At 50.0% G+C, this 27717-nt stretch overlaps 3 protein-coding genes across 8 annotated transcripts; all 3 read right to left on the reverse strand.

Annotated features, from left to right (window-relative positions):
• Positions 1 to 36: 36 nt before the first annotated feature.
• Positions 37 to 15264, reverse strand: Wnk4 (WNK lysine deficient protein kinase 4). Of its 5 annotated transcripts, none has more exons than XM_047543560.1 (19): positions 14590 to 15264; positions 13008 to 13180; positions 11878 to 12098; positions 11425 to 11582; positions 10766 to 10854; positions 10471 to 10687; positions 8347 to 8611; positions 7988 to 8109; positions 7721 to 7779; positions 7505 to 7622; positions 7140 to 7256; positions 3045 to 3182; positions 2389 to 2443; positions 1693 to 2282; positions 1556 to 1616; positions 1042 to 1447; positions 754 to 953; positions 494 to 591; positions 243 to 385 (listed from the first exon to the last, which is right to left on the reverse strand). In XM_047543560.1, the coding sequence occupies exons 1-19, from the start codon at positions 15202 to 15204 to the stop codon at positions 383 to 385; spliced, it is 3705 nt and encodes a 1234-aa protein (XP_047399516.1). In that variant the 5' UTR covers positions 15205 to 15264; the 3' UTR covers positions 243 to 382. The 5 variants fall into 5 exon arrangements, with proteins under 5 accessions (XP_047399517.1, XP_047399514.1, XP_047399513.1 ...); XM_047543559.1 differs by having other exon boundaries at positions 1693 to 2285; XM_047543561.1 differs by lacking the exon at positions 494 to 591 and having other exon boundaries at positions 37 to 385; positions 1693 to 1889.
• A 1096-nt stretch (positions 15265 to 16360) lies between these two features.
• Positions 16361 to 21741, reverse strand: Vps25 (vacuolar protein sorting 25 homolog). 2 transcript variants are annotated; one of them, XM_047546709.1, is made up of 6 exons: positions 21147 to 21708; positions 20795 to 20940; positions 19842 to 19895; positions 19435 to 19523; positions 18577 to 18652; positions 16361 to 17011 (listed from the first exon to the last, which is right to left on the reverse strand). In XM_047546709.1, the coding sequence occupies exons 1-6, from the start codon at positions 21197 to 21199 to the stop codon at positions 16899 to 16901; spliced, it is 531 nt and encodes a 176-aa protein (XP_047402665.1). In that variant the 5' UTR covers positions 21200 to 21708; the 3' UTR covers positions 16361 to 16898. The 2 variants fall into 2 exon arrangements, with proteins under 2 accessions (XP_047402665.1, XP_047402666.1); XM_047546710.1 differs by lacking the exon at positions 16361 to 17011 and adding an exon at positions 17565 to 17719 and having other exon boundaries at positions 21147 to 21741.
• Positions 21742 to 25399: 3658 nt separating this feature from the next.
• On the reverse strand, positions 25400 to 27469 carry Ramp2 (receptor activity modifying protein 2). The gene is given in 6 exon segments (XM_047546708.1): positions 25400 to 25693; positions 25696 to 25847; positions 25962 to 26070; positions 26516 to 26548; positions 26551 to 26580; positions 27029 to 27469. Coding segments are annotated over 6 exon segments (822 nt in total). The 5' UTR covers positions 27426 to 27469; the 3' UTR covers positions 25400 to 25592.
• Positions 27470 to 27717: the final 248 nt, after the last annotated feature.

Here is a 27717-nt window from a genome sequence, read left to right on the forward strand (position 1 = left end):
CACAGTCCTTATTTTCAGCATTTTTTATTGACTGCAGCTAATTCTGATGTGAGCATACCCCCTACACTCTTCCATCCAGGAGTGAACCCTCTAGAAGCATCTGGGCTTGGGTGGGATTGCTTAGTGGTTGACCATTGGCTGGGTAGGGGTTGGAGATGAAGATGGCAGGCTGCAGAACTGACACCTCCACAAAGCAAAGAGTTCCCATGTTTCACTCTTCACCATAAAACAGCTGCACTCTTCATGCCCCCCTGGCTGTTTACCCCTCAGTACTGGGGTCTTTCTTGCTGAGTTGAATTGGTCAGAGAAGCATCAGGTTCAGAGAGCACAAGCACCATGTTGGGCCATGGTGTGTGGGAGACAAATGGCTTCTGTTCTGAATTCACTGAAAGGAAAAAAGAAAAGCACTGAAGAAACCTCCAAGGTGGAAGGAAGGCAAAGCTGCTGCCAGTTACCATTCCCTGGGCTCTCCCTCCCTTGGGCCTGCCCTCACCATCCTGCCAACATCCCCGGCGAATGTCACCCCCTTGCTTGCCCGCTGCTCCTGGGAGCCGGTGCTGCTGCCACTCAGGGAATTCCTTCGCATGATGCCTGGGAGCAGGACGGGGAAGGGAGAGCAGTGAGGGAAGGGGCAGTAAGGAGAGGGAGTATAGTTCCCTCAAACCAAGAGGCAGACCCCAGGGCCTGGAAGAAAACTGAATTGCTAAGGAAGGGGTCTCGGGAAAGATGGAAGCAGGGCAGCTGCAGTCTCACCAGGGCCTGGGGGTTCTGAGCGCTGCAGGCTGTTGCGGCGGGAGGTAGGGAAACTGCCCTTGGAGAGGCGGCGCTGGCGACTGGACAGCATAGCCGCAGGGGCCACAATGCCAGGTGGAGGCTGCTTCCCAAGTCGGCTATACAAGTCCTCAATTTCCTTTTTCTGTAGTGTCTGTAATGCCTCCACCTCCGACAAGTGCCTGAAGATGCACCAAGGGCATGAGAGAGCTCTCCCACATTTTGCTTTCCCAAGTTCACCTCTTGCTCCACCATCCTCCCCAGACTCACTTCTGCCGAAGACTCTGCAGCTCAGCCCAGAATTCCTCGTCTTCCCCACTGCTCTCTGACTCCTCACTGCTTAGACACACGCTGCTGTAGGAGTAGTTCATCCACACTGGACTGGGATGGCTCAGGGGTGGGGGGCTGCCAACTTGAGGTTCCTTCCCATCATTCCCTTCCTCCTCAACTCCATCCCCCAGGCCCTCTGCTGCCCGGTCGCTCTCTGCCAGAGCTTCCATGGTCTCTGGCCCACTTCTGTCACCATCCTCTGTGTCTGAGCTCTCTGAGGTCAACTGAGGAGTTGGAAACTTTACAGAACTGGAGAGAGTTGGGGATGTTGGTTGCAAGGGAAGAGGCTCAGTTGGTTCCTTAGATGAAGTCACTTGGAAACGCCCAACAAGCTGTGGCTTTCCCTCTGCAGGGAGACAAGGAGGAAGGCATGAAGAGAAGGAGAGAAATCTGGTAGGATATAAAGCAGGTTGGGAATAATGGGCAGACAAAGGTCAGTCATCAGAGGCCTCACCTTCAGAGATGGGTGCCAGTCTGGCTTCACCCAGGAGTGGCCAAGCAGGATTTGGGGAGGCCTGCAAAGTGTGGGTTCATGAGGAGGGAAATTCTCCAGAACAGAATCCCATAATCCCCCCTTGATTTCCTACTTACCTCACCCTCCATCTCGGCTGCTTGAGGTGAAAGGCTCTCCTGGTCACAAGGAACAAGGGGAGCAGGCAGGCTAGGCAGGGGATCAGGAGGGGCTGGAGGAGCCTGGGAAAGGAGCCCCGGGGAGGGGGACAGCAGGGACTGGGCCACAGTCATCACAGCCAGAGAGAAGGCACTAGCCAGAGAGAGGAGAGGGGATGCTGTGGTGGAGGGGAGGGGAGGAGGAGAGGGGCAGAGAGGAAAAGAAGGGGGATTAAGAGTGATCTGGGAATAACTAGGAGAGAATGGGGGTGGAGAACTGGTAGAAAGAGAATTCAGAGGAAATGGAGAGGATGGGATTGGAAACTGGGATGCACAGGAGGAGAATGGAAGTGGAGAGCTTGGGGAGTATAGAGAGGGATTTGAGGAGACCTGGGAAAGCGGGAAAGGGTTAGGGTGACATGGGGGAGAAATGATGGGGAAAATGGGACTTGGAAGGATGGGGGTTCCAGGGGAAAATGGGTTTCCAGGAGACAAGGGTGTTCCAGGAGAAGATGGAGAAGTGGAGAAGGTTGCCCAACTCCTCTGTTCCAGGGAGGTGCTGCTCTGGGGCTCTGCTGGGGAGGAGTGAGTGTTGAGACTCCAGTCCCCCATGCCCTATGTCCTTCCCAGAAGCAACCCTAAGAGTTGGGATACACAGGGACAGAACTCAGTACATACCAATAGATGGGTTGGGGAAGGGGCCTGGGAGGGCAGGCAGTGGTGCTGACTCCTCCTGAGGAGAAAAAAAGGTGGGGTGGCACAGTCACAGTGCAGAAAGCTGAGTCTCAGATGGACCGTTTCATACTGGGATTTTTAAGCAAGGATCTAGGAGCCTCTAGAGTCCAGACATGAGTTTCAAGGATTCAAAAGTATGTGCTGAAATATTTAGGGGTCAAGGGGCATGAGCTGTGCAAGTGGCTCAGAAGACAATGAGATGTATGTATGTATGTGTGTGTGTGTGTGTGTGTGTGTGTGTGTATACACATACATACAAACTACAGGGAGGGGAGAGAGGAAGGAAGAATGATAATGCTGATGTCACGAAACAAAAAATTTGCAAATCTGGGCAAAGGGTATCTACAAGTTCTCTGTATAATTCTTGCAACTTCGAAAGTCTGAAATTATTTCAAAATAATGAGTTAAAAGAAAAGTATGCATTCAACACATTTTTCTAGAACAAGAGTCCATGACTTTCATCATATCTAAAATGGGGTAAGAGCCACTGTTTTAAGGTCCCAGAGGTAAACAGGAGTTAACCCAAGGGGACTGTTGAAGACAATAGTGAACTCTGGCAGAGAATCCATTCTTCCTGAAGATGTCCAGAAGGGCCTGACCTGGGGGCTTAGGGCATCTTCAGCAGCCTCTGAAGGGCCAGTATCTCTCTTCAACAGGGTCTCCACTCGCTGGATAATCTCCCGAATCCGGCTCAGAAACCCATCTCTCTCCGAGGGCAGAATGAACTCATTATACACCTGGCAAGGGTTAATAGGATGGGGAGGATGCTCAGTTATCTCACTCATCTCTGGCCCTCGCCCTTGATCCTAAAAACCAACCATTCACACTGTCATTTCTGCTAACCACCAACCTAAAATAGGTATTTATGAATATCTATTATGTGACAGGCTAACACTCAAAGGGTGCATGTACTATATATACAAGATGCCTTACATATATCATCTACATATATCATCACATTAGCACCAGTGACTTTCTGAGCTCTGTATTAACATCCTCAGTTTAAAGATAACCAAAGCTCAAAGAGGTTAAATTCAGGTTGCCCAGGGTCATAGGATTTGAACCCAGTCTACTGAAAACCAGAGTCTGAGTTCTTTGTTCTGTTGCCTGATACTGTTGGACCCAACTCCTGCCCTAATAGGATTTATAAACTATACCACTCAGGCTCACATACACACACGTGGCAAAGGGAAGTAGGAAATAAAGTCATAAATGGTAAATGCCACATTCAACTCCACATGTACTGAGTACCTATTACATGCCAAGCATTGCGCTAGGTACCATGGAATATAGGGAAACATGAAGCAAGATCCTAGTCTTAAGCCCAAAATCTAGTGGAGAAGACAAACAAAGGCTACTGCAAGTTAGCCTCGTAGGTAAGGTGCTCACAGGTAAGCTGCTTATGAGCCTTTCCTAGATGAGAATAGATAGAAATACTATTCTGGGACCGAGGAGAGCTGTTGTTTCATGAATGTTCCACAACAAAGTACACATACAACATTACTGAACTGTACACTTAAAATGGTTAAAATGGGGGCTGGGGAGATAGCTCAGTTGGTAGAGTGCTTGCCTTGCAAGTACAAGACCCTGGATTCGATCCCCAGCACCACACACACACACACAAAATGGTTAAGATGGTAAGTTTCATGTTATAATTTTTTACCACAATAAAAAGATGCTAAAGGTCTGTTATTTATCACCCTCCCCCAAATGTTATTCCCATAAGGGAACAGGTCATACAACCGTGGGAATGGGAGAACCTGGGACAACTTTACACAGTAAGTCTTTGGAGCTGGACCTTACTACTTTAGAGTAAGAAAAACAACCATTTTTTGAGCACCCACCATAATTGTCACTTCTTATGCTGTATACCATATTATATAGAAAATCTTAGCAAAATGAATATTACCACCTAATAAGCAATTAAAATTCAGAGAGGTTAAGAAACTTGCCCAAAGAACTGGTGGTGTTAACTCAGTGGTAGAGCACTTGCCTAGCATGCACGAAGCCCTGGGTTAGAGAAAGAGAGAGAAAGAGAAAAAAACTTGCCCAAGTTCACCAAATTTCAACAGAGATGAAATTTAAACTCGGTATTACACGAAAGCCCACCCTTTGCCAGGCATGGGGGCACACACCTGTAATCCCAGAACTCAGAAACTCAGGAGGCTGAGGCAGAAAGATTGCAAATTTGAAGCCAGTCTGGGCAACTTAGTGAGATCTTGTCTCAAAAAATAAAAAGACTGGGGTGTTGCTCAGTGGTAGAACACTCCTGGGTTCAATCCCCAGTGCCCAGGGTGGGGGCTGGGAGGGGAAAAGGGGAGAAACCCACCCTTTCCTCTGTTCCACAGTTTAGGCAGAGAGCTGTGGAACAACTTTGAGGCATGATAAGCATGGCACATTCTTCAAATAGTGAGGACTCAAGCGTAGCTGAGCAGGCTGTGGATTTTAAAGGCTATGCTTTGTCATTTGGACTTTACAACCAAAGCAGCCACTAAAGATTTTAGGGTGAAAAGCAACAAGATCAAACCCAAATCTCAAGAGAATTCTACCACAGAGGAGTGGACTGGTGAAGAAAACAGAGGAGAATGACCCTGGGTTCAGGGGCAAGGTCATTTTAGTTATGTGTGGTCTGAGCGGGCATGAGAGCCTAGTAGAGAAGGCTCTTATGGTGACAGACCCCTGAGCAGATGAAGCAGATGCAGGAAGGTGCCCAGCCTCTTCAGAGGACCATGTGTCAGTGTGGCTTGCTGTATACTGTGATGTATACTAATCCTAGTGACTCAGGAGGCTGAGGTAAGAAGAGTGAAAGTTTGAGGCCAGCTTGGGCAACTTAGCAAGACACTGTCTCAAAATAAAATTTTAAAAAGCTCAGTGGTATAGTCCCCCTGGATTTACCCTGGTAGCATGGGAAAGAGAGAGAGAGAGAGAGAGAGAGAGAGAGAGAGAGAGAGAGAGAGAGAGAGAGAAGGGAGGGAGGGGAAAAAAAGAAAAGAAATCAGTGTGGCTGGAGAAAAGACTCCAGAAGGGTCAAGTGGCCTGATGGAAGAAGACAGGCCTATATACAGGGTGACATTTTTCTTTGTCCTGGACACAGGTGAATGACATGATGGAGATGATTTATAGTTTCTGAAGCCTGACATTTCTCTTATTCCATTCCCTCCACCATCCCAGAAGCTAGTATCCACCAACCCCATTCTATTGAAAATAGTCTCCCACAAAGACCTCCTAACAAAAGCTAGTGTGGTCTTGCCTCAGGCTTCACCCTATGCCACTCAAAACTCTCCTTGCTCAGTTTTTACTAACATCTTCCTACGTCTTTGGTTCCATCTTTATGTCCTTCAGTAACTTAGTTTCCCCCTTCCCATTCTAGAACAAGTAGTACCCACTGAGATGCACTCAAGTCCTCTATGTCTCTGATTTTGCAGGCCCATCTTTCTTCAATCTCAACTCTATACTGATGACTCCTAAACCCACCTTTCTCTTGCTCCGCCCAACCCATATCCTGTTGCTATGGAGGACCTTGTATTGACTGTCACTCAAGCTCAATATAACCCCTTAAAAAGCCTGCTTTTAACTTTCTGTTTGGGTGGCCTACTCCTCTTAGTTTTGCCAAGCTACAAGTCGCCCTTGACATCCCCCTTCCCTAACTCTCTATCATATCAACTCTGCAAATATTTATTGGGCATCTACTACCTGCACTGTACTATGTCAACAGGTTACTATTTTCCTGAAACAACCCTCAGATTTACCCCTTCTTTTCCTTTCCCTATAATACATCCTCTCCTTCATACACATCTAGCTTTTTTTTTTTTTTTTTTTTTTTTTTTTTTTTTTTTTTGTACTAGGGGTTGAACCTAGGGGCTTTCTACTGCTGAGCTATAATGCCAACTCTTTTATTTCTTATTTTGAGACAGGAGTTCACTAAATTGCTGAGGCTGACCTTGAATTTACAATCCTCCTGCCTCAGCTTCCTGAGTCACTGGGATTATAGGCATGTGCCACCACACCTGGTCGCATCTGGCTTCTTGTGTTTATCTTCTAGCTGGATTCTCAACCCATAGTCCCTTACCATATTCTATGGCAGAATGGTCTTCATTCTTCAAAACCTTTTCTTATTGTATTACACCCTGCCTAACCCTTATGACCATCTACGATCTGTGCCCACTCCAACTACCCACCCTTACATCCCACAATTTTCCTATAAGACCATTTGCTTCCAGGGACAGTAGTTGCCTCATGAAGTCCTCACAGCCCCATATTCCAAGTGACTCCCTACTTGCAATGCCTTGCTTGTGCCAGACCTGTTGTGAGGCATGCCCTTTCCACCCTTCTCTGCCTTTCTTACTCATCTGTCAAGACCTTGGGTAAGCCCCACTTGTTCCCCTGCTGCCCCACCCATCCTCCACCTAAAGCCACAGCACCACATCTAGCATGCTCTTCACATGCTGCACTTGTGCATACCCAGTCTGGTAGTCCCAAATTGCTCCAGCTGAGGAGCCAATCCCGACTTGATAAACAGAAATCTTCCCCAAAACAAATGGTGAGATGTCCTCGGAGTCACTGTGCCTGAGGGCTCACCAGGGTTTTATATTCATTCCCCTTGCTGTGGGATCAGGGCGTTTCAGCACCAACACACATCAGGAGGGAGACTCTTGTCCCCCATCCAAACACTCTCTCCTGGTGATCCCCCTCACCATGGCAGCTGCAATCTCTTCTGGGCTGTCCCCATCCAGATCAAATCGGAAGGTCACCATCTTGCTGTTGTGAGTCTGTAGCTGGCACTCGACCACTCTGTCATTCTGGTCTGAGACCTTCAGATTCAAAGTCAGGAGAGGGGAGATGGTCAGTACCTCTGTTTTCATCATGTGTTCCCACTCTAGCCATGTGACAGTGCCAGACTGGACTTGGAGAGAAGTAGACTCTACCCCCAAGGTCTGGCGTTAGAAACTAGACTAGCTGCCTCATGGCTATTCTGCTTTCTTGGCTGATCTCCCCAGTCCAATGAAAGTGCCCTCTTGGCCTCGTAGGTCATTCTCCATCTTCTTCGCCCCTTTCTTACGCTAGTGACTCTTAGCCGGGATCTGGGTCTGCGCCGGAGATTCTTCCCTGGAGGTCTCCTCATCTGTCCTATCCCTTCTCCCATGTCGCTGAGGCCTGATGCTGCATCTGAGGCATAGCTGGAAAAGGGAAGGAAGATGGAAGTGTCTGGGTGGACACTGGGACCCCAGAGTTTCAAATGTCTCATCCTGGCACCCAAAATCATTCCAGAACATACCTGTCCCCAGGGGAGAAGTCACTGCCAGGGCCAGAACGTGGAATGGACAAGGCAAAAGCCTGAAATAGGATAAGGGTTCATGAGGTCAGGGGAAAATAACTGTTGAGATCCAGGGAGATGACAGCAAGGATGCTGGGAAGATAGGAAGGAGAGGAAATCGGGGAAGATAAGGACAAAAGTAGAAGTCAGGGGGTTGAGATTTACAAGGAGGGAGACAGGTCATAGGCTTGGAATGACTGGGAGCTCCCCCGTGTGATCCCTTCTCACCGAGGGTAGGCGGAGATGGGACTCATCGGGGCTGGATGGTACCCCCCCAAGGGGCTGAAGGACAGGGTCTGAGGCATCCAGGAAGCCAGAGGAGCTGAGGTAGCCATCAGTCTCACAATCCGCTGGTGAGGGAGGGAGAAGGGGTCAAAAAAATAAAGGGAAGTGGTGGCAAAGGAGGGGACCTGTCTGGCAGAGGGGCCTGGAGTAAGGAGGGAGCTGCGGGAGACTTCTTTCCCAGAGGGAGTGTCATGGCTGAGGTGAAAGGCAGGGCAAGTGATAGTGCTTCTGGGTTGGACTTATGGGTGGGGTGCAGAGATCCAGGGTTCTGGGACCTAGGTCCACCGTCAGAGATGACTTACAGGTGGTAGATGAGTAACTGGCATGGCGGAAGAGGAAAGACTGGTGCTGGTCTGCCTCTGGCTCCTCGGGTTCAGCAGGGAAGGTAACTGAGGGACCAGGAGCCATGGGAACAGTTGCTCGCAGAGGTCCTGGCTCAGGTGGGAGGGCTTCCAACTCCCTAGCTTTTCGAAGCTTCTCACGCTTTCGCTGGATGGCAGCAACCCGTTCACGCACTGCACGGGCCACTGGCTGATAATCAGCTTCACAAACCAACCCCAGCGCTACCTGGAGTTGGGAGAGTGAGGAAGACAGTGTGGGATCCCCCTCAAAGATCCATTGGGTCATCTTGAGGATAAGGGAGGAAGAGAACCATTTATTGATTAGCCACTATGTCCATTAACTGGCAACTCCTTAACACTGTCATTATTATGTCCTTTCAAAAACATTGTGAAATAGATCTCATCAACCCATTTTAGAGATAAGTAAATTGAACGACCAGTTCATGATTATACTGTAAGTCAGTGGCTCATATCATACTGGGGGGAAGGCTTGGCAAAATCTAGAGTCTTTTTTTTTTTTTTTTTTGTACTGAGGATTGAACCCAGGGACGCTTTACCACTGAGCCACATCCCAGTCCTTTTTACTTTTTATTTTGAGACCGGGTCTTGCTAAGTTGCTGAGTATGGCCTCAAACTTGTAATTCTCCAGCCTCAACCTCTCCAGTCATTGGGATTACAGGCATGTGCCACCAGGCCCAGCTGTAAAACATTTTTAATCATCACAACTAGAGTATAGGTGCTACTGCATTTAGTAAGTAGAAGCCAGGGATTGTTTCAACATCCTACAATGCACAAGACAAAGCAAAAATGTCAGTAGTGCCAAAGTCAAGAATCCCTTGTACATAATCAAGCAGGGTTTGATCTCAGATCAGACTGAGCTGTGCTGTGGAGAGCTGCTTGTATGCCACATTCAAACAGTCTCAGGTTGTTGACCCACCATCAATGATCCTCACCCTAGCAACTGCCATTCCTCTGCTGGGGATTCCTCTGTCCTTCCCCTACTCAGGCCTTCCTAAACCTGCCCCCATGTTTCTGCCCTGGCATCTTCTCCACTTATGAACCTCCCCTCCTTCCACCAGCACGTGTTCGTCACCTCTTTTTTCCTCCTCATTAATTTCAACTGCAAGATTTGCTGGGTGAATAAAGGTAATAAATCCGAGTGATCTGACTGCACTTCTAAACTACCTGAATTTAAATCCAGATTTGCCACTTACTTGGGATCTTGGACAAGATATTTAACCTCTTTGAGCTTCTGTTTCCTTATCAACAAGTTAGGATAAAATTACTCTCCCTGCAGGGTTGGTAGCAATGATCAAATGCATATTAAAGAGTTTTAAACCATATAGGATTGTGGGCTATGAATAAGCTCCTATCATATGCCAAACACTGCCATGGATAGAAAGAAAAAAGAAGAAGAAAAAGAACAGTCTCTATCCTCAAGGAGTTTATAATCTAGTTTATAATCTAGGAGAAAGACTGGAATGTATCCATACAACCAGACAGCTTGAGGGCTACTCAAGGACCCACTGTCATGAAAAGAAGCATTTAATTTAAAAAAAAAAATTTTTTTTTAGTTGTAGATGGACACATACCTTTTATTTTATTTATTTATTTTTATGTGGTGCTGAAGATCAAACCCTGTGCCTCACATGTACTAGGCATACTCTCCCCAACTCAGTCACAACCCTAGCCCCAAAAAGCATTTAATTTTGATTCTAGAAGGAAAGTTTTTCTGAAACCGATGGTTCTGAGTATGCAGAAAGAAAGGGGGAGGGAGAACAAAATGGGGGAGGGGGAAGGTGGAAAAGGAAAATAGATAAAGGGCATTCCAAGATAAATGTATCTGAAGGAGCTAAAGAAGGGGAACTGGAGGATCCAGGGCTTGTTCTGCAAAGGAACATTGGATGTGTTTGCAGGTGCTTTAGGATGGGAGAAGCAGGGAGACACACGCAGGAGATGCCACGCAGGTGAGGAGAGACGCCCCTCCCTCCGCTTCAGGGCCCACCCTGTCTCACTGGCCCCTCTGGTTGACGCCAAAACGCTCTTTACACGCTCATTTACATGCTCAGGCTGTCCTTTGCTCACCATCTCCTGTGCCACCTCCTCCGCTGCGTCCCGGCCCAACTGGAAAAGGAACTCGATGGCCTGGTTGTCCCGTGGGCGCCCCCCACGCCGCGCGTCCTCTATGCGCAACCAGAGCTTGAGACCGGGTTTCTGACCGTCGTCCTCCTCCGCCAGCTCCACGTGCACACCGCGCTCCTCGCGGAAGAAGGCGTGAGCCAGGAGATCCTGGATGGTGAACCTATGAGCGGTTCGGCGTGAGCGGAGCCCTATGGTGCCTGCACCTCTTTCCCACCCAGCTCTGCCCCTCGTACCCCACCTCTCATTTTTATCGGTGCGAATACAGCCTTCAATGATCTCCTTCACCTCAGGCATCTTCACTTTGTAGAAACTGTTTGGCTTTGTACCCTAGGAGAAGGGGTTGCATCAGGTCTCTCGGCACCCCAGCTTTCCGCTTGAAACCAGAACTCCCGCTAAAGCTTGTCGACAACTACAGGAAGATTTTAATTCCAATCCTAGTCCCTAGGGCTGGGCTTATGTATATAGCTCAGTGGTAGAGTGCTTGCTTGTGCTTCAATTCCCAGCACCAAAAAAAAAAAAAAAAAAAAAGAAAAAAAAAAAGAAAAAGTCTCAGTTCCTCCAGTATTGACAGTGTGACCTTGAACAAGACTCCCCTTAACTGTTTTATTTGTAAGATTCAGGGTAAAATATTTGCCTCCCTCAACTTGTGGAGCAGCTAAAAGGATTGGATGAGAGACTGGATAATCCTTTATAAATTTCTGGAAGCCCTAGGCATATCATTATTCTAATTAGTTTGTGGCGGGGATGGGGGAGGCATTGTGCATCCAATATCCTTAAGTGTTCACTTGGGCATCTTTATCTTTGCAAAGGGAAAGGGCATTGACCACGGGCTAGCTGGGACAGGAAAATGGGAGTGGCATCTGGAATCCCCTCTCCCGCTAACTGCACCCCTCTCACCGAAGTGACTTTGCGGTAGATTTGCGCAGCATTTTGGCACTCCGAGTAGGGATACTCTGAGGTAGCCATCTCCAACATGCACATGCCAAACGCGTACACATCCACTGCCTCATCGTACTTTTCCTCGTACATCTCGGGAGCCATGAATTCCGGGGTCCCTGTAGGATCCATAACAAGGATCAGGCTGTCAAGCCTTCCTTCTGACCTCATCCCTCCACATAGGTATATAATGGGCTAGGCAGCCCCGGGGGCAAACCTGAGAGTTCTGAAGTGCTGGTGACCAACCCTTGCCTATAATGTGTGTGGGGGGGATGACATAGGTCTCCCCAACTCCCCCGTGGTCTCCTAGTCCGTGGATCTCTAAAGCTCTACTTGTGGGGTGCAGGGGGATCCCAGGTGCTCTCTTGACATGGATGAGATAGTAATGGCAAGGACCCTCCTGGAGGGACGCACCAATGACGCTTTTGGCAAAGGAGGCGCGCTTGAGCGTGGCCAGGCCCAGGTCCCCAATTTTGACAGAGCCTGTAGGGCCTGTGATGAAGACGTTGTCGCACTTGAGATCCCGGTGCAGGATAGGGGGGACCCGGGAGTGTAGGAAGTGAAGCCCCCGCAGGATTTGGCGGCTCCAGCGCTGAAGGACTCGCGGTTTCATCTCTCGGAACCGCCTCAGGTACCTGGGAGAGGGCACATAACCAGGGTCGTGTCGCGGGATAGAGCCGCAGGGGAAGGGCTCGCACTGAGAAGTTCCCCTTCATCCCACCCTTGCCTCTGCGTCTTCTGCCAGCATTTTTCTAACCTAGGTCCACACTAAGCCCCTGGGAGAAACTGAGTCGGATGTGGTAGATAGTCATGAGATTACAAAATGGGTCTGGTGGTAAATTTGCAAATGGGGCCACAGCCAATGTGTTTGTGGGAAGGGATGACTAACTGTCCCAAGCGTGGGGGAAGCCTTCACAGAGGAAATAACCTTTGTATCTCGAAGGAAAGGAAGTTCAGGTGTGAAAGGGGGAAGGGATGGAGACTTTCCAGGCAGATAAGACACTGCCCTCAAAGGCAAGGACAAAGCAAGTGACAGGGCAGGATGAGACTGAGAATTCTGGAAGTCTGGAACTTAGGCTGAAAGCAGATGAGGCTGAATCCTAAGGACTTTGGGAGTAGCTTAGCCAATATGGCCATTATCCCTAGGGCCATGGGAAAGCTAGGAAAGATCCTCCAGGTTGCAGGAAGATAGCAGAGCTGGGAGGGAGGGCAGACAACCAGGTAAGTCCCTTTAGTTGTTGCTGCCAGGAAGGGTGGGGTGGTGAAAGCCCAGTATGGAGATATTGAGGAGGAACTTGGAGACAGGAGGGATGAAGGTGAGGGCAGAGAGAAAGTCTGGGAAGACACTTAAGATTTTGACTGGAGTCCTGGGTGGGCATTGCCATTCATCTAGGCAGGGACATAGGTAGGTTGGGTGGGAGATAGTGAGCCTGGTTTTAGACCTGGATGTAGAGAATTTGAGCAGCTTGGGAAAGTTCAGGAAGCTGTGGGGCAACCATGGGGAGATGTTCCACCCTGACCCTCCCACCCAGGCCAGAGCTCACGTCTTGAGCGTGCCCGAGGTCATGAGTTCCGTGACCAGCACGATGCAAACCTGACCCCTCAGCACCGACTTCCACGAGTCATAGAAGCGGACGATGTTGGGGTGCTGCAGCCCCTTGAGCATCTCCACCTCTTCGGAGAAGCGCTGCCGCTCAGCTCGAGACAGTTTCCGAGTCTGTGGAATGGGGAATAGGGTAGCATCAGGTCCAGACCTCCAGAGGAGGATAGGGCACCTGGAGTGGAGCAGGGGGAGGGGTGATGGTCGGAATCCATAGATGGAATCGAAGTGGTGGGATAGTTCGTCCAACCAACTGCAGACCCCGAACTCCTTTTCCGTCCCTTAGGGTTGCTCCAACGACACACCCATCCTAGGCCTGGGGCCGTCCCTTGGACCCCCTGCAGGACACAAGCGCCTTTATGTAGCCGGGTCTGGGAGCCCTGAGCTCAATAGCGCCTTTGTGGCCGCCTGGTCTGGCCGTGAGGCGGGAGGCGGGTGCACTGGGAGCGGGCAGCGGGCGGGCAGCGGGCGGACAGCAGGCAGGGAATTGGGGCCGGCAAGGGGTTGGCCCCACAAACTGGGAACTGCTAGATTCAGACAGAAGGCGGAGGTTGCAGAGGGAGGTATATAGAGAAAGAAAAGATCCAAGACCAGGCGCCAGGAGACCGCCTCCACCACCACTACCATGGCTACCCCGCCCCCATCTCCTCTCCCTCCCGACACACGGGTTTGGCCTCCTCTCCTGGTCTGGACTAGAGCCTGGGGTGCGGCACTGGCAGGCGCAAGGGGTGAGCCTAGTGCCAGGGCCAAAGTGAAGGGAATCTTCTCCCAGGCTCTGTCCCCCAATCTGAATCTGAAGCTTTTTGACTGGGTTCTACCCACGCATATTCAGAATAGTAGCAATAGGAAGAAAGTCCTGCCAACCAACATATTTCTGAAGTCCAAGGGCTTAGCGCCTTTGGGTCTGGTAAGAAAGAACCCAGGTAGGCAGAGAGATGAGAAGCAGGACTGAACTCAGGCCAGCGCTGGAGCTTCCTGTCCACAGGCCTTCTCCACAGCTGTGGAGAAGTTCAGAAGTCTGACTGCTCCAGAAGCAGCCTGGGAAAGAACCATTCTGCCAAAACTGCCCTAAATCCTTCTGAAGGTGGAGAGGACCCTGACCCAGCTCCTGATCTCCAGCATCCCAGTCTCTTGTTCAGCAGAGGAATAAGGGGGAGTAAGAGGACCAAGGTCACAACTGAAAGTCTCAGGACTCAGGGGGAAATAATGGGGAAAGAGTGGGTATTCAGGGAAGGAAACTGATAGGGTGTCCCCTACCCAGATCTAGTTGGTTTCCCCACCCAATTTCTCATCCTATTTTCCAACTCTCAGGGATTTGCATGGAGATTTTAAAGTAAGAATGTCCATGCTTCTGGGAGAGTCACTATATACTACCTGCCTGTTTCTCCTGAGCCCAGCCAGTCAGCCAGATATCTCAGCAAGGGCAGGGGGTTCTGGACATTCGGAAGGAAAAATACACCCTTCCCTTGATGTCTTCCTGGTCTCCCATCCTAAGACTTTCAAAACGTGGGGGCACCCAGCCGCACCTGCAGCTCACACCAGGCCACCTCCACCGTAGTGTCAGTGTCTAGCCCTCGATACACCGTCTTGAAGGAGCCACGTCCAATCTCAATGTCAAACTTAAGGTAACGGCCATCTGGGGATGTTGCCACAGCCTGGGTCTCTGTGTCCTCCTTTTCTTCCTGCTCCCGCCTTCGTTCCCGGGCTGCAGCATCGGCGACCCTCAGCGGCTCCCCAGACCCCGAGACTCCTGCAGATCCCTTAAGCTCGGGATGCGCCGAATCCACAGTCTTCGCAGGGGCTGCCCCCGTCCGTGTACCCTCGGGGAGCTCTTTGAAGCATGGTGGTGGGCTCCTAGGGGGCCCGGGACGAGCTAAGTCGGGAGGATCCGGTGGTTCCGGAACGGGTGAGGCTGGCTGGCACCAAGAGCTTAGCAGACCCAAGTCGACTGAGCTGCGGCGACTGAGACGCGAAGAGCGCGGTCGGGGCTCAGCCTTCCCAGAGAAGCGGCGCGCTCTGCGAGGAGGGGGCCCGATGCGGGGCGGTCCCGCAGTGGCGAGAGATGGTGGGGGCAGCAAAGCTAGGTCAGCCTCGGTCTGGGACATGGGGACCGCGGTCTCCGTGGTCCGGGGTGCCAGCATGGGGAAGGGCCAGACGCTGCTGGGTGGATAGCCAGATGACCAAGGAGGCAGCCTGACAGGCTGACCTAGCTGGGTGTGCAGCGATCCGGCTGAATGGCAGGGGCCCCAGCCCCGGGTTGCCTGCTCGCAGCCCCACCCCCAGCCCCGCCTCGCGCCCCGCCCCCGGCCTAGCCACTGCCCTTACCCCCCAGGGCCGCCCCCTCCCAGCAGTGAACCGCACTAAAGTTCTGAACCCGCGGTGCAGCCGCTTGCCTCAGCAGCCACCACCGCGTCCCCGCCGCGTGAGGCCTCCCGCTCACTAGCCGCCTGCCTCAATTCCTGGCAAGGGTGGAGTGTGAGGCGGCAGTGTGTCCTCCCGCACTGCGTGCGCAAACCTGTTTTGCGGGAAGCGGGGGAGGATTGGACGACACTGGGGCAGGCAGAGAAAGGCTCCCAGGTCCTAGTGGAAACATGACCACGGCTCCCGGACCCTAGTGTGTGGGAGGCGGTTGGGGGAGGCCACTACCCGCCTGCACACCCCAGATAAGGAAGCCCTGCTCCGTTCTAATCAACTGGAGTAGCCCCAGACAGAACACAGAGGTCAGTGGAAAAGTATGATTCTTCAACTCAGGCGTCCCTTTGGTCTGCACAAGGATGGGCGTGTGCACCCCAGGACAAGGCCCTCCTCTAAACCAAGGGCTTGGTCACTCATCCACTCTACCCCACCTTGGCCACAGCCTGGTCTTGGCCAGAGTGGCTGTTTTTGCTGTGGGCTCTCCTTCCTCCTCCTTCTGTTTGCCAAAGTCTCTAATAAACCAAAGTCCACATCCGGTTTACCCCCCTCAGCTCCCCTTAGGCACAACCACCCCACCCAGAACAGATGGATGGAGGGAGGGGCTTCAGAGTAGTTCAGGATTTTCATGCCAGAGATGGTAAGGGAAGGGGGAGCCATCATGTCACTCCAATTCAGAGATCAAGCAGTCTGTCCTTAAGCTGTGTTCCATCAGCACTCCTCCAAACAGCCCACCCAGCAGATGTAAAACCACAAGCTCACTGGAGAATGCTGGGCCCAAAGGCCCTTTTTCCTTTATGAAGTCCATTGGCCTTCTCCTCTGGGCTGGAACTCACTCAGGTGGAACACCTCACAGCTCTCTCCAACCCCATTTCAGCAGTAACTTAACATGCAGGCAGTGGGATTTAAGATTTTAATATCATAAACTGGTGTCAGACCTGCATCTCACAGTCAGGCCCTTTCTGGAGCCTCCTATCTTCATATTGTCTGGAAGGCTGCCTGCAGCCAGGGCTTCCCCCATTCCCTAGGAAGAACCCAGCATCAGCCTGAGAAGGGAGGCAACAACAGTGAGAGTGGGAAGGTGAGACAGAAACTTGTGCAGGTGCATATGTGTATGTATTTACTTGTGTTGACACATGTAAAGTGTCAGGTTTACAGATCCTGGCTCAGGGAAAGTCTAGGATGGGAGAGGAGGTAGGGCACAAAGAAGCACATCTTTTCTCCCCAGCACCTTGGACTCAACCTATCCCAGGGACAGACATACATGGGGTAGCAGGATACTCATCCCTGGGGCTCAGCCTTCAGGAGTGGAGCCCTTTTAAGCCTAGTGGAGTCACAGATCCAGTCTGTGGGGATACTAAGTTTGTCTCTTTTTGAAAGCCCTGGAAGGGTGGGAGGTAACAAGTAAACAGAAAAATCTCTTCTAGAAGAACTTGACACCTCGGCCATCGCTGACAGTGATGATCTCAGCCTTGTGCTCCTGCTGTAGAGCCTGCAGAGCCCGAAGTAGGGTTGCCTCATCCAGCCCATGGAACTCTGGACAGGAAGAGATGGGCAATTAGGGATGCTCAGTTTCTTGGACTGAGGAGAGCAGTCAAGCTGGAAGCTGAAACCTTCCAGAGCCAGGGTATGCATATGCCATCTACACTGCTATGGCTGCCACCCACATTTACTGGGCACTCCTTAAGAGTAAGGGAGGAAGAAAGCCTGACTCAGCATAAAGTGAGTTCAGGCTTATTTCCCCCTCCCTGGTTCTCCTGTAACCTCAGCCCCCACAGCCCTCCTACCCCTTGCCCCCCAACAGTGTCTAATACACATAAGTGACACCATCTGCTTTTGGGTCACAAAGAAGGGGGCGGAGGTCAGGGCCCTTGTCACTGGACACTGACCCTAACTGCACATTTGTACAAATTAGGGCCTGTCTTAACACAAAAAAGTACAGCCACTGGCCCTAGCTAGGAGACTGTTGAAGTCCAGCACTGGTATCATTCGTAGTTGAAAGGGACAGAGTTAGGAGCCAAAAGCCAGCTGAGTATCGAGATATGGCAAGATATTGCAGGGAGATGTGAGAGGCAGCAGGCAAGCCCTGACAGGCTTGCTCACCTCACCTCCTGCAGGGGCACAGCTCAAGTCAGGAAAACTGCATTCAGAAGAAGCCTCTAGCTTTCCTCAGCCTGAATGATGGACTGGGCCAGGCTACAGCACTGAAGTCATGGGGTGATGGTGGGAGTAGCAAGCAGAGGCCTGTAGGGCAGTGGAACGGCCAAGAGTAGTAAACTCTGCCAATGCATCCAGGAACTAACAGAAAGGGAGGCATCCCCTGTTGTCCCAGTAAAGACTGGAATGTTTGGTGATCCTGGGGATCAGGATAAGGAGTCAGAGAGAAAAGTGCTAAGAAAGTGTTTACGCTATATAAAAATCAAAGAGTATACAAATCCTTGCCTGGCCAAAACCCAAAGTATTTAAACGGGATGGGGGTGGGGCTGGGGGTTTTGGCCCAATTCCTTTAGCTGACACCCACAGATCTTGAGCCCTCTAAAAGAATAAAGGGTGAAAGAGAGCCTGAGTCAGCAAGGAATAAGATTTCGGGCTTAATCCCCCATGCTGGCTCCTCAGCTGGCATCTACAGTAGTAATTCTTAACTTTTCATGGGTCACACACGCCCTTGAGATCTTGTAATGTGAACTTTATTACTAGAAAAATGAAAATATAGCCCAGCACAGTGGCACATGCCTGTAATCCCAGCAGTTTTGGAGGCTGAGGCAGAAGTATCACAAGTGTAAAGCCAGCCTCAGCAATTTAGCAAGGCCCTAAGCAAATCTGTGAGACACTGTCTCTAAATAAAATATAAAAAAAGGGCTAAGGATATGGTTCAATGGTTAAGTGCCCCTGGGTTCAATCCTTAGAACCTCCCCCTCTCAAAAAAGAGCACGTATACCCTCACAAACAAAACTAGGGGTTTTTGCATGGAATCTTTGGATGTGGGCTAAGAACTTCTGTATTATGGAATTCAAAGGCATAGAAATGTGAAGTCTGAGTGTCAAAGAATTGGAGAGAGGAGGTTTCTGATGACAAAACTGGAAGAAGGAAAAGGCATTTACCCTCATCCTCTGTGTCTTCCCCATTGGTCAGTTCATACAGGGTGAATACAGAGTTATTTTGGCCACTCCTGGAAACCTGTGGACACAGAAAATGATGTTAAATAAGAATCAAGAGTCTCCTGGGAGAAAGTAAACTCACCAGCTCTACTGCTTTCATCCATGAATGGTACTTATTCCCAATCCAGAGCTGATGGTCACCTCTGCAGAGTGATCCAAAACCCACAAGCCCTACAGGTGCTATATTTATATGTGTACACACACATTTAGAACCACTAAACCACAGGCCTTCACGTGCCTGAAGAGTGACCTCTCACTCTGGTTGTTTTCCTGTTTCAGGAATGGGTGGTGTGTGTTTGTTATATTTAGGTTGTTGATGCTTCCTCCCCTCCTTTCTCCCTTGGGAATATTTGGGGTTGGTGGTGGCTAGGAATCTGGGAGAGAAATTATTCTGTCCCTACCCCCACACTCCTTCAGAAAGTCTCATTCATGTGGACAGTGCCATAAGAGTGCATGGGGGAAGGGCCTCAGATTCTTTTTCTTCCCCCCTTCCTTTCCCCATTTATCTCCTGTGGCCAGAGGCTCCAGCCAACAATAGCACTCATGGTTCCCAGTATTGCATTCTCTAAACAAGGCCTCATGTACCCTCTGGCCTCCTACAGGCAAAGAAAGGGAGGTTCTATGTGGCCAGAGAAATTGTCATTGAGGGTATTTGCATGGAAGGCCTACGCTTCCTCTCTCTGTCCCCTCCCGACTTTGCCAAGTCTGGATCTGGGAATACCAGGTTATCTGCTTGGGCGCAGGTAAAATTTTCCTTTGCCATGGGTCACTGCTTAGTAGTTGACAACAGGATGGTCTCACCCACTGATAAATGAGTTTCCCCCATTCTTCTGGCCTCCGCCACATGATCAGGAAGCTAGACTTGTTCTTATCCAACCACTCGAGATTCCCTGTAAAAACAGACTTATGAAAGCATCATGCTCTAAAAGAGGGACAAGGAATACTAGGGTGGGTTGGGGAAGAGACTGCTTTTAGAATAATATTTTACCATCTACAAGGCACCCATTCTTCTTAGCCTACCTCAGACACTTCGATTTTGTACACAAATGAGGGGGGAAAGTCAGGAACTGGGCTGTCTACTGTATAGAAAGCTCTGGGCTTCCAGGCAGGGGAGAGAAAAGTTATTAGAGGGAAAAGATACATCCTAATCTACCCTCAGGAAAACCCAACTAAGAAGAAAAATAAGAAATCTGGGGACTTGAACCCACCTTTCTTCCTTAGTTCCTCTAATACAATCTGGATTGATTCCACAGGAAGTTTCCCTGGTTTAAGGTTAAGGGAAAGGCATACATTTGAATTGGATTGGATAATAATTCTCAGAGCCAGTCCCATGCTAAGAACCATCTTCCTTTCCCTTCCCCACAAACATGCTTCCAATTTATTCACAAGATAAAAACTGGATTTGGGTACACACCTATAAGCTAGTAATTTAGGAGGTTGAGCAGGAGAACTGCAAGTTTGTGGTCAGCTTATAATTTAGGGAGATCTGTCTCAAAATAAATTTTAAAAAAAGATAAAAGGCTGGGGCTGGGGGCTGGGGATATAACTCAGTCGGTAGAGTGCTTGCCTCAAAAAAAAAAAAAATTGGCATCCTGAAGATTCTGACACTTTTTCTTTTTAAAGTACTGGGGATTGAACCTCACAAATTAGGTATTAAAGGAAGTAAGGTAAAAAAGAAACTTCCAATTAGAAAGAGGAGCTTTAGAAAATGAAAGGTACTACCATTCCTCATCCTCTATCTTCTCATTTTTCTTCACCCTCTCTCCACAGATATTTTAGGGATTAACCAGGCAGTCAAAACAAATGACCCTCACTTACCAGAAATGGGGTGGGTGGAGAAAATTATTAAAGGTAATACCGAGTTTGAGCCTCACACACAAAGATCAGAGATTTCAATTGCCAAAATAGGCTCTGGTTGAAAAGCTTGGCATTTGGCTTCAGGGCAGAGATTCTAAGACTCCAGCACTAATCACTGTCAAGGGCAAGAGGGTTTGGTACTGCACCTGGAAGTTAAAATGGAAGTCTCTCGCTGTTTTCCAAGTCCAGTTTGGGTAGAAACCTACCTAATGTGGGAAAATGTGAGAGGGAGGTGAAGTCCGGAGTTGTGGAAAAGTGTGGAAGTGCATGTGTGTGGGCTGAAGGAGAGCCTGAGGGAGGATACGCTGTAGCTTGACGTTGTTGAAGAGTGGGCTTTCCTGCGCTTCCATCACCGTCATGCTGGACTGTTTGTGCAAGCGACAGAAAGACAGGACCAGCGAGCACCAGGCAGCCAGCTGCTTCTGCCGAGTGTCCACGTTCGGCTGTAACCTGCCGAGTGAAGGGAGTAGGGCGCAGAATTAGAGGACGCGAGGGGCAGCACTTGCCCGGGGGCGCGTCTGGAGGAGAAAGTGGGGGACTAAGGATGATAGCGGCCGGGTCCTTTCTCCCCCTCCCCAAGTGATGCACCAGGGCTGAGCCCAGGACCCCGGGGAGGGGAAGGGAAACAGCGGGGCTTCTCGGGGTCCCAGCCTCACGTAAAGAAGGGCGGGAAGCGATACTGCCACGGCCACTCGAAACTCATCGCCATCGTAGTAACCCAGGAAACCCGGAACCTCCAGAAAGGGGACTTCCGGCATCCGCTTCAGCACGTCCGGGCAGGAGGCACAGCAGAAAGGTTCCGGTCGCCTCTTAGTAGGCTGGCGGCCCGATGAAAGAGTTTGCTGTCGTCAGCCAGTCCCCTGCTATTATCCTTAAAAACTTTTTATCTTTTAAAGCTGAAAGAGCCATGGGAAGTCTTCTGGTTCAATGTCAGAAAAGGGAAGTGAGTTCCCCACCCTGCACAGTTTGTTAGTAGAACGCAGGTCTCCAGGTACTACGCATCGTTTAATATTAATATGCATGTTAGTTACCACCTAATTAAAACTCCCCACGATTCTACAGTCTCCTCGATTCCTGTCTTTGATTCCACCATTGCTCTGTCTCCTGTAGCTCCCAGTAGGAACACTTTGTAAGTTGTATCACTAGAGACTGTTCTGCTTCCAAAGACTCAGAGCTACCATCTCGCTCACCCCTCCCAAGTCTCAACCTCAAGTCCCAAGATCCTTTTTGATCTTTTTTAAATTTTTTTTTAGTGTCGATGGACCTTTATTTTATTTATTTATATGTGGTACCGAGGATCAAACCCAGTGCCTCACACATGCTAGGCAAGCATTCTTCCACTAAGCCACAACCCCAACCCCCGCTTTTGTTTTGTTTTTTTTTTTTTTTTTTTTTTTTTGGAGGTGCTGGGGATCGAACCCAGGGCCTTGTGCTTACAAGGCAAGCACTCTACCGACTGAGCTATCTCCCCAGCCCCTCAACCCCCGCTTTTGATCTTATCTGACTCCTTACACAGCCTAGCCTACTCAGTTCTGTCCTCTTGCCTGCCTACTTATTGGTCAGTTCCCAAACCAGAATTATTACTCCATGGCCCCCCCAATCCCCATCCTCTTTTTTCCCCTGTTTTATGACTTTGATGCCAGGCATGTGAACCCTTTAGTCGTTCCCTGTCACCATATTTGATTCATCAAATTCGTCAAAATTCCTCTCCACTTTTACTCCTTCTTTTACAGGGCAACCCTTTGACATGTCTTCTTGCCTCATTTTTCCAATTTCTTTCAGGAGCACTTCTCTTTAAATCTTATCTCTTTCCCTTTTCCCCTGACTCCTCTCCTTTAGACCACAAACATACTTAGGCCATCCTATTTAAATATATGCAAATAAATATATGCATACTCTTGACCCTGCGCCTCAATTTCCTGTCTATCTCTAACCTTATTTTACTCAAGTCCATCATTAGGCACAGTTTAGGGTCCATAGAGCATCCAACAAATATTTGTTGAATGAATTAATTTATCAGCTTCCTCAAAGACCCACCAATTTTTTTTTTACCTCCTGACACTTTTACCTATTCTGTGATACTTCTTCTATCTTATCTTTGTTTCCATTTTTCACTCATTCTTCAAAGGTGGGTATTTCCTTGGTGTCAAACCTCAACCTTCTTCTTTTCAAATACACCTTATCCCTTAGGGCTCTTATCCCTTCTGTGGGTTCTTGTGCCTTTCTGTGCTGAAGACTCTCAAACCTCTATTTCCAGACCCAACCTTTTCCCACTGCACCTGAATTTCTAATTCTTTGTGGGACATAACAGCTTGTTCCACTGTTGCCTCATATTGTACAACCTTTTCTTCTGGCCAGTTCCTCTTCCAAATGGTCCTTTTCTATTATCATTGTCCTAATATCTCAAGTTCAAAGTTTGAGGTGCCCCTAACTTCTTCTTTTTCCTTCACTCCCTCATATCGAAGTCTGCTGATTTGCTTCCTATTTTTAACCTTTAAAATTATTTATTATTTTTATGTGGTGCTGAGGATCAAACCCAGTGCCTCATACTTGCTAAGGCAAGCGCTCTAACCACCAAGCCACAACCCCAGCCCTGCTCCCATGTTTTTTTTTTTTTTTTTTAAAGATCTTTTTTAGTTGTGATGGGCCTTTATTTCTTTATATGTGGTGCTGAGACTCGAATCCAGTGCCTCACACATGCAAGACAAGTGCTCTACCACTGAGCTACAACCTCAGCCCCTTTTTTTTCTTTTTTGCGGTGCTGGGGATTGAACCCAGGGCCTTGTGCTTGCAAGGCAAGGCACTCTACCAACTGAGCTATATCCCCAGCCCTCCTGCTCCCATTTTTAACCACGTGTTTTATAATTACTTTTCATTTCCCTACCCTGACTCCTTTGATCCATGTCTTCATTTTTCAAGTTTGAATTATATAATACTTTCCTAATTTATCTTCTATCTTCTCTCTTCCCTAGGAGAATGTGCTCCATCTAAGGTCTTGTCATATCCCAACTCAGTAATCATCCTTCTGTGACCACAACCTGTGATTGTCTCGGCTACATGTGATCCCTCCTTCCTTTGCACTTGAATAAAATTTGGGTTGAATTGCTTATATGACTCTCATCACACATTCCATAATTTTTATTTGTACATATGTCAAATTTCCCCCTAGATAAAAGTCGCTGAGGGCAGACACCAAGACTCTAACCTCTTTCCAACATACCACACCACACAGTGTCCTTATATCAACAGCCCCCAGATATAGATCAATAAAATTTGGTGAGGAGCTGGGGAGATAGCTCAGTTGGTAGAGTGCTTGCCTTGTAAGCACAAGGCCCTGGGTTCAATCCCCAGCACCAAAAAAAAAAAAAAAAAAAAAAAAAATTTGGTGAAAGCAAATATGTGCCAAGAAGGAATAGATATATTCTTGGGAAGACAGCTGTATTCATAGAGATATAGTAAATATTTATCTTAGTTGAAACCTCAAATAGTCTTAGGGTGCTGGGGTTGTAGCACAGTGTAGAACATGTGAGGCATTAGGCTCAATCCTCAGCAATCATATAAAATAAATAAATAAAATAAAGGTATTAAAAAAGAAACACTCTTTTTAAAAACAAATGTCTCAGGGAACAGATGTGTCTCTATAGGCATAAGTGTTTTCTGAGAGAAGTGTGTCTCTGAGAATAGGTTTTTTCCAGGAAACAAAGATGTACATCTCTATGGCACAGAGAGTGTGACCAGGAAATGGACATGCATTACTCAGGGAGGCAGATATTTCAACAAGAAGGAAAGTTTCTAAAGCGGCTAAGTGTGCCACAGGAATAAACAGTGTCTCCATGGAGAACAAAATTGTTTGTAGTTGTTTTGGTGACCTGATAGGTAAGTCCAAGGGAGGGCTGGAGATGAGGATTCTCTAGTGAGAACTGGGCCTCAATGACTAGGGAACATTGTTCATATAAGAAATGGTGAGTCAGCCAGGTCAGTGTAATCCCAGTGACTGGGGAAACTGAGGCAAGATGGCAAATTGGAGGCCAGCCTCAGGAATATAGTGAGATCCTGTCTCAAAATAAATTAAAGGACTTGGGATGTAGCTCTGGATTCAATCCCCCCCAGTACCAAAACAAACAAAAACAGAAATGGTGAGTTGCATGGAAGGGCTAGGTAAGTCCCTAGAAAGTAGGAAGGTATCTTAAGGTGGCATATCATATTGATATGTCTCAGGAATCTGATAAAAAGTCAAGCTAAAAACCAGTGGCTACTAGAGATGACAGTTCTCTGAACCCAGGGTCCAAATGCTCCTCCTGCCTTGAGCTTTTTCCACTTCACAAAACATCTTCTGGTCGTTGGCTTTAGTGGACACCAGGGGGCAGTGTGTGGCCAGGTCTGTAGGCCACACCCTGTCCAGGGACACTGTAGGATGTTTGCCAATGACCTGGGGGGGGAGTGGTAAGCCTAGTGGAGAAAGACCCCTCTGCCTTTAGCCTCAATCTTGAGGTCCTTAGGGATAGATTCCCTTTGATAGGTTTTCTGTTTCTCAGGTTCTGGAAGTAAACTGAGGCATGAAGAAAGGGAGAAGTAAGGACTTCCAGGTAGCCTCCCTTCTTTCATGCAGATTCCACCCTTGCCCCTCCCCCCACCTATCCCCAATCACAGGCTCCCAGCTGCTGTCCAGACCGGAAGGGAGTCTCTTCCTGCTGGTTTCCTGGAGCTGGGTTTGGATAGGGGCAGGAAAGGCCCCTCCCGGGGAGGAAGGACTATAGGGTATGACTTTCATGTGAGGGTGGGGGCAGGTGAAGTGAACAGAATAGTGAGGTCGTCTAGAGTCTTCCCGCTCCCCTACCCAGAGCTGAGTGCCTGTGGGATTGGAGTGACTCTGGGAAGGACACAGGCACCACTAGGATGGGGTAGGGGACATTGTACAAAAAAAAAAGAAGTTTTATTTTGAAGATTACAGAACTTATGGCATGACCCTGACTCACCTCCATTTCCACCAATCCAAGGATTTGCAGTGGGAGTGAGAGTGAGAGAAGTGGGTAGGGAGGGGAGGAGAGAGACCCAGTGGCAGCTGGGGAGACGAGTAACATGGTTTCAAAGCTCATGCCACCCTAGGCCTGGGTCTCACTGTCTTTACTCCTCCATACCACAAGAGTGACGAGGAAGGGGATGAGGCAGATGGGGGCTATGATCATGGCCAAGAGCACATCTCGGGGGGATCGGAGAAGCTGGGCTGCACCAGGGAGCAGTTGGCAAAGTGGATCAGGTGGGTCTCAAAGATGATCCTCTCTGCCCAGGGATTGGGGAAGCCCAGTCCAAACTCCTCTGCCTCGTGCTCCAAGCAATCTCGAAGGTCGCTATAAGGCCTGAGGGCAGTGGAGGACTGGAGTGAGGGAGGGGTTGGGCCCAGGTAGGAGGAGTATTCCCACTCACTTAAGGTCCAAACCCCTAGCCCGAGTCCCCCTCCAGCACTTCCCTACCTGCTAATCATGGTCCAGTCACACCAATCCTTTTCAATGGAGTCCATATATATCTTATAACCATTCCAGCAAAGTAGGGCATTGGTCTTATAATCTTCCACCATCTTCCCTGTGGATACAGATGCTGCACAATTATCACACCCCTGGCTCTCCCTTCAAACCCCCTGGCCAAGGTATTTTCCAACAGGAGCTCTAACCTTGTCTTCAACCATGGGAACCCCTCCAAAAGTTTCCCTAGCAAGACACTTTTGGCTGAGGGGAGAATCCCAGCACTGGAATCTTTTAATGACTTCCATGTGCACAGCACTTCCTATCCCAGCCTGACAAGCTCCTCCACATACACCTTTTTCCTGAATCTTACTCACCTGTGAGATGGGCTAGCTCAAGTCTGGATGGGAGGGTTTTTTTGTGGGATGAGAGGTAATAAGATCACAAGGAATCCCAAGAGAGGAGTTTAGTAGGGCAACCAACTGAGATTGGGCCTGCCTTGTTGGAAAGAGACTCTCCCCACTGACCAGGCTCTCCTCTTGCCCTCAGACCCCTTGGGTACCCACCTTCCGCCTTCAGGCTGTCCTGGGTGGGAAAAGTTGAGCCAGAGACTCCTGGGGCTTCAGGACAGCTGTGGAAGAATGGGAGAGAAGAGTGGAATGGTGGGTTCTGGTCAGTAGAGCCTGCTTGGAATTGGGGGCTAAGACCCTGAGAAGTCAGGGTTACCTTGAAAGAGAAAGAGGAATAATCCATCCTCCCACGAGATGTCTTAATGCCGGGAAGGGACAGGCTGGTACCAGCTGCTTCCCACTCACATCCAGGCCCAAAGCCCCATCTCTTCTGGACAGCCCAGGACCTCCCAAGACCTCTCTGCGGGGATCCCCGCTGGTACCCCAGCTTTCCCTAAGTGGGTAGCAGCTCGCATGCGCCCGCCCCGAGGTGGGGCCACCTGAAGGACCGCGCTGCCGGGCACCTCACTCCGCACCCGTACTAGGGCGGTGCTGGCCTCAGCCACCCAGCTCCCCTCCTCTCCTGGGCTTCCCGCGCCTCCCGCCCGGGCCCGGGGACGCTGCGCTCACCGCCCAGCAGGAGGAGGAGGCGGAGCGCTGTCGGCCACCCCGCGCGGGTCTCGGGGAGTCGCGGGCTGCCGCCGGTGCGCTCCGCTCGGAGCGAAGCCATCGCGCGGCGAGGAGGCGAGGAGGGGCGGTGGAGCTGAACCGGGCCCGAGTGGGGGCGCCTATATCCCCGGCCCCAGCCGCAGGAAGCCGCGCCGCTTCCTCGGAGGGGCTGGGACGGCTGCGGCCACGTGGGGGGCGGGGGCGACGCCCGGGGCCGGCGAGCTGGAGGGGGAGTCGCTGCCGCACCCGCGCCTGGCGCCCGCGGCTCCCTCCGCCTCGCCGGCTTTGGCCACGCTCTTTTCCAGCTCACCCTGCGGGGCTGGACAGCTCCCCTCGTAACCCTAGTACGGGGATCCATTTCCTGAGCCCGGCCGTGTGGCGCCCAGGACTCGCTCCGGTCTCCCGGCAGATTCTTGTTGCACCCTCCCTTTCGGGACAGGAGGGGCGAGCTGCCCTCCCCGACCTGGAGAAGGGGGAGGGGGCTGGGAGCTCCGAGGGCCTCTACGGCAGGGGGTTGGGCGGTGGGGGAAGGGGCGCCTGGAGCTGGGCCCGGCTGCTCAGAGTTCCTTTTCCCTGGGAACACCCACTGATGTCAGCCGGTCTGCCAAAATCCGGGAGTAGAGGGAGCCGGCCCTACAGAATCGGTAGAA

The sequence above is a fragment of the Sciurus carolinensis genome, chromosome 3, assembly GCF_902686445.1.
Source record: "Sciurus carolinensis chromosome 3, mSciCar1.2, whole genome shotgun sequence".
Taxonomy (NCBI): Eukaryota; Metazoa; Chordata; class Mammalia; order Rodentia; family Sciuridae; genus Sciurus; species Sciurus carolinensis.

What these genes read in the sequence shown, in the direction of transcription:
- Wnk4 (XM_047543557.1), bottom strand. Translation starts at nt 15,204, where the DNA reads ATGCTGGCACCCCGGACCACGGAGACCGCGGTCCCCATGTCCCAGACC. An exon ending in ACCTCGGGCACGCTCAAGAC is followed by an intron (nt 12,099 to 13,007) that starts GTGAGCTCTGGC and finishes GCCCTCTCCCAG; the next exon opens with GTACCTGAGGCGGTTCCGAG. An exon ending in CCCGGCTAAGAGTCACTAGC is followed by an intron (nt 7,257 to 7,504) that starts GTAAGAAAGGGG and finishes TTGAATCTGAAG; the next exon opens with GTCTCAGACCAGAATGACAG.
- Vps25 (XM_047546709.1), bottom strand. Translation starts at nt 21,199, where the DNA reads ATGGCGATGAGTTTCGAGTGGCCGTGGCAGTATCGCTTCCCGCCCTTC. An exon ending in GGAAACTCATTTATCAGTGG is followed by an intron (nt 18,653 to 19,434) that starts GTGAGACCATCC and finishes CTGTGTCCACAG; the next exon opens with GTTTCCAGGAGTGGCCAAAA. An exon ending in GGAAGACACAGAGGATGAGG is followed by an intron (nt 17,012 to 18,576) that starts GTAAATGCCTTT and finishes CTTCCTGTCCAG; the next exon opens with AGTTCCATGGGCTGGATGAG.